This window comes from Humulus lupulus, chromosome X (genome assembly GCF_963169125.1).
Source record: "Humulus lupulus chromosome X, drHumLupu1.1, whole genome shotgun sequence".
Taxonomy (NCBI): domain Eukaryota; kingdom Viridiplantae; phylum Streptophyta; class Magnoliopsida; order Rosales; family Cannabaceae; genus Humulus; species Humulus lupulus.
The window spans coordinates 96,637,536-96,643,133 of NC_084802.1; the positions used below are offsets into that span (position 1 = coordinate 96,637,536).

General features: G+C 38.1%; 1 protein-coding gene across 1 annotated transcript; it reads right to left on the minus strand.

Annotated features, from left to right (window-relative positions):
- Positions 1–3,551: 3,551 nt before the first annotated feature.
- On the minus strand, positions 3,552–4,970 carry LOC133806077 (uncharacterized). The gene has a single exon (XM_062244212.1). The coding sequence runs from the start codon at positions 4,968–4,970 to the stop codon at positions 3,552–3,554; it is 1,419 nt and encodes a 472-aa protein (XP_062100196.1).
- Between the last annotated feature and the right edge of the window lie 628 nt (positions 4,971–5,598).

Sequence of the window (5,598 nt, forward strand, 5' to 3'; positions counted from 1 at the left end):
CAACTACCATTATATTAAAAAAATTTATTAATCTAATTGTGTTGATTAATAAATTGTGTTGATTGGTTTATTATTTTATTCATCTACACGACCATTTCTTTAATATTTTATAATATGTAATAAGTTGAGGGCTCAGTGCTTTAATATCTAGTATCCGACTCAAAAGGTCACAGTAGGTACACCTGTAGACGTTAGTGGATGCCACGTGGAAGATTGTGGTAGGGCTGTGTAATGTGGCTCGCCGACACTCTAGCATCCCCAAGGGGCATCGACCGCCACCCATCAGCTTATCATGTGCTTTCTTTTGTGTGCAATCATTTCGCGCCACGTGTTGGCAGATATTGATTCTAATCTGGACCGTAGAAACAAGATAAAGTGTCATGTTAATCTGACGGTGAATAGCTTTATTTTAAAGACCGGGACCATGATTGTAATATTGGTCCCTCTGCATCCCAACTGCTGCTGGATTGGGTGTTGTGCACCCCCGGTACCAACATTTTGAGTAGGTCGTCGCTCCTACATACACGACTCTTCTGGCACTCCAGAAGTCAATTTTTTTTTTTTTTGAATTAAGACCAGATTTTATTATTATTATTATTACGTAATGATAAAACCAAACAATTTGCATTATAAAATATGTTTTTTCACAAATATTTGAGCTCTTCTTATTAATTTTTACGGAATATTTTTATATTTAACAGAATATTTTTATATTTAATAGTAGTTTATAAATATTTAAATTTAAATAAAATAAAAAATTAAAATATGTTATTTTTGATATATTTTACAATAATAATTATTTAAAAATAATAAATAATTAAACAATTAAAATATTATATTTTTGAGATATTTTACAATGATAATTATTTAAAAATAATAAAATCATACGTTTTATAACTTAAATAAAATTTAATTAAGAGTTTTTACCGGCGAAAATACACAATGTTTTCATGTTGTTCCACTTATACACCCAATCTTTATTTTTCGCGGTGAATATACCCAAACCCACATGAACTGTGTCTCCGTCACTACTTAACCCCTAACAGCGTTAAAAACGCTTACGTGGCCAATTGCGTGTACAAACCCAAACACATCATTTAGCCCAGGTAAGTTTTTAATTATTGATTGAAAAAAAAAAAAAAAAGCTTTAAATCCTTAAATACCATATGCACGAGAGATCTCCATTGTAGAAGAAGAAGAAGAGAGAAGAGATGAAAGGGGAAGACCCAAGTGTGTCTTGGGGCGAATCAATAAACCGAGGTGGAGCCAAAATGAGGTCGTCGAGATCTAGGGCACAAGGTGTATTTCAAGCTTGTCGTAAGCATTGTGATTGTGGGGCAGAAACAGTGGAGAGGACATCATGGACCGATGATAATCCAGGGAGACAGTTCAAATCTTGCTATAGGATGAAAGTGAGCCAGTTTATATTTTTTGTCTTCTTTTTCCTTTATATATTATTAGCTTGGAAATAAATTAATTCAAGAAAACTATTTGTGAACAGTGGAATGGGGGTTGTAACTATTTCCAATGGATTGACCCCCCTATGTGTGAAAGGTCAAAGATGGTGATACCTGGTTTGCTAAGAAGAGTACGTGAGTTTGATGGTGATCTAGGCAGATATTATGAATATGAAGATATATATGAGTCTTGCTTTGAACCTAGTGTGGAGCCTTTTCAATGTCAAAATTGTGGCTATATGAATGGAAGTTTGGATGGAAGAGTTCATGCAAGTTCCTGGTTGGTAAAGGGAAATGTGAGGAAGATGTTGTTTTTTTTTTTTTTTTTTGTAATTGTGTATTGGCTGAAAAAAATTATGTAATGTTCGACTTCCCTGTTTATTGTATTTAGTGTTGCTTTCAAGCATAATAAAAATGGTGTATTTTATTTAGTGTTCGACCCTTCCCTGAAAAAAAAATCATGGCTTCATTGAAATAGTGTAAGAGAAATATATTTATTTAGTGTTGCTTTCAAGCATAATAGAGTGATGCACCAAACTAGATATTTTGTCATTGATTAATATTTTCAACTTTACAGAGCAAACATATGACATATTGTTAAGTAGCATAATGTCTACATGTCAAAAGTATTCCTAATGGCCAAGATGTCCCAAAATATTGATAAAGTCAGACTGAATATGTACATGTCAAAAGTATGGTGTACGCCCTGGTTTTCACGCGAGCTGTTTAGCAGGACGAGCCTCGAACTAAACATGATTTAGTCCGAGGCTCCCACAGGCCAGAGGCTCTATTTCCAGGACGGGCCCTTTCTAGCTCGAGGGGGTCCTGTTTCCAGCTCGCACTTGTTGCACCAGGAGCTGGGAATAACATCCGGCGACCACGGACGGATAAGCTCGGGTTATGGATTGCTCCGGTAGCGAGCTTCTCAGGAAGCTCTGACCCTATGGGAAGTCAACACGCAAGATAAACGTGCGTATTCCTGCCATCACGTGTCCGATACCCCTGACTTCTCGGACACGCAGCAGGAACGTGCGTATTCAGACACCCACGGACGAGTTGGGCCGTGCGGCCCATTATCTCCTTCCATACTGATTAGACCACACTTGTGTGTCAGGTTTAGGAATTAATCATGAATATCAAAGACTTGATATGACAAATGGTAAGGTCAAGGGATGACCTCCCTACCAACTTCCAGGTGCCTTCTCCTATAAATATGGAGACCCTGGGAGTTGATAGGGGTTGGAAAAATAGTCTTTTAAGAACTATATACTTTGTAAACCAAATATCCAGAGAATATCAATAATATTGACTAGTGGAGTAGAAGGATTTTAACCTTCGAACCACTTAAAAACGTGTCTTGAGTCACCTAGTTCTTTCCCCAAAGATTTCCTATCTGTGACGGTTCTACTTTTAGTACTAATCTCTTTCTCTTCTTCTCTTAATTATCTGTTGCCGAAGAACCGCGTCAACATATGGTAATGCCTATATTGTATGGCGACTACACCAAAAAGAAAACAAGTTTTCTACATCAAAAGGGTTTAAGATTAAAGAGCAGCTTCTTAGTTGGTCTGAGATGCGGAACCACCATTCTGTTGCTTCTGTCTCTTAGCTCGCTCCTTCCTTTTAATAGTTTCAGTAGTAGGATTCTGAGATGGTGGTCTTCCTCTCTTTTTTTGCCTTGCAGGCTGTAATTAAACCAAAAACATAACTCATCATACTTAAGCAAATCACATTCATTTTAACTGCAAATGGATACAAGTCTGGCATACCGTGTACCAAGATTACCTCCATAGTTGCATTCTTGCATGTTACTCGTGAATGGCCTGTTTGCTTGCAATTGCTGCAGTGATTAACTTGGCCAACTCTCCTAGCCTTTGTTGCAGTAGTAGGTGGTGGTTCATCTGCCTCTTTGTTTCTAGACTTTTTAGGCCTTCCAAGTAAAATTATCTCTGTTGGAGGATGTATCGGATTCAGACCAGTGTCAGGCCACTTATCTGGGCTAGGCATTGGTTCGATTGGTGTCGCATAAGTTGCTTCATATGCTTGCCTCTTGTAGTAGTCATCTATGAATCCAACTGGATCTAGGTTTGAAAACTAGATAGCAGCTAAAGCATGCTCACACGGTATGCCAGACAATTGGAATAGCATACATGTGCATGTTTTCGTTTCCAAGTTCACAACAAATGACTGAGCATTGATGCTTTGCAATAAATTTACCTGGAACTTACCACCTCCAGCAAGCATAGGGAAACAATGCTTAGCAATATTCTTGCTTTTCTCAATGATGTCCATAATTCTTTTGGAAACAGGATGCACCCACTTAGAGACACTCATTCTTCTATTGCAGAACAAACTCATCATCCAATGCCTAATATTTTCTAGCAGAGTGATAATAGATTTATCTCTGGCATCAAGAATGGCATTGTTGAAACTTTCATAGAGGTTATTAATAAGAATGTCACATTTCACATGCTCCCTGAAATGAGACTTGGTCCATTCTTCTGGGTTTTTTTTCATCAGCCATTCATACGCCTTGAAATTCTCTTGCTTAATTTCATTCATCCTATTTTTCCATTCCACTTTAGTTGTTGCCCTTGCAGCGGCCCACATCATTTGCTTAAGTAAGAGTCCAGGGAATTGCTTCTTGAAATTGGCATCCATATGTCTCACACAGAATCTCACTTCCGAACCTTGAAATACAATACTTAATGCCTTTTCTAAGCCCTTTTGCCTATCTGAAATCATTGTTATTCTCTCTGGTTCATCAATCTTCAAATCCTCCTTCAATAAATTTAAAAACCATGTCCAGCTGCCTGTGTACTCCTTCTCCACTACAGCATAAGCCACTGGAAACATGGCATTTGCTGCATCAATGCCAATTGCAGCTAATAACATTCCTTTGCAATATCCTTTTAAAAAACAACCATCCAAGCAGATAAGGGGCCTACAACCATTGAGGAATCCATCTTTACAAGCTTTAGGACATATATACACCCTTTCAAATAACCTCTTTCCATCCTGCATTCTGGTTTTCAATATTGATGTGCTCCCATGATTTGTCTCTAACAGTTGCTTGCAATAATCTTCCAGTATGACATATTGTTCCCTTATAGTCCCTTCTAACATCACTTTTGCACAATTCTTTGCTCTGTAAAAAGTTGACCTTGTTGTTCTTGAAAACTGAGTACGTGTTGTTAGCTGCATGAAACCTGTGTAAGTTAAGTTTGGGTTTATTCTGAACTGTTCAAGATAATGCTTTGCAAGCCAATTGGAGGTTGCATGTTTGTTGTTGAAAACCAATCCACACGTGTGCCTATCCACCAATGTATTTACCCTGAATGAGCTCTTGTCTGACAGTTGGACTCTTGCATAAATGACCCAATTGCAGCCTGCACTCTTGCATTTTGCCCTTACCTTCCTTTGGTCATTGGCCAGCCAAACATACTCCCTGTTAATCTTAATAAAATGCTCCTTCAATGCAGTTCTAAATTGGTCCACGGTAGCAAAAAACATGTCTAATTGAAGTTATCCATGTTTGTTGCATGATTGAATTGGTTGTTGGATCTTTTTCTCCTCCTAGCATTACCATCCTCATCTGAACTAGACAAACTTTGTAGGTCTTCCTCACTAACATAAGCACCTTCATCATCATTTGGATCAGCTTGGCTACAACCGTCTGTAACTGAATGCCACCATGTTGCAGGATTAGCATTAGCAAACATCTCTTCAGCCTCACCCTCATTCTGCATGTACTCCTCCTCCTCCATAACAAATTCAGACTCTTCATTACCTTCACCTTCATTTTGCCCATTCTCATTAATAGCAGCTTCATCATGCTGACTCTCTAGACCCCTTTCACCAACATCACCTTCACTCTGAATATTCTCACCAACATCAGCTTCATCATGTTGACTTGGGCCAAAATCATTATACTCATACTCATATTCGACCTCTTCTCCAACTTGGGCCTCTTCTGCAGCACAATTGAGTTTTGGATTGACAACCACATTGACAAATACATCTGCATCATCAGGCAAGTCTTCAATGACACAACTAGATTGTGTCCATTCCTCTGGCATATTGACAACAAAAAAAGGGTCCTCATCTTCAAAGTTCACAGAGTCAATGTCTACAACTTCAG

Bases quoted from the DNA above. Each gene is read 5' to 3' on its own strand.
- LOC133806077 (XM_062244212.1), bottom strand. From the start codon at position 4,970: ATGTTTTTTGCTACCGTGGACCAATTTAGAACTGCATTGAAGGAGCAT.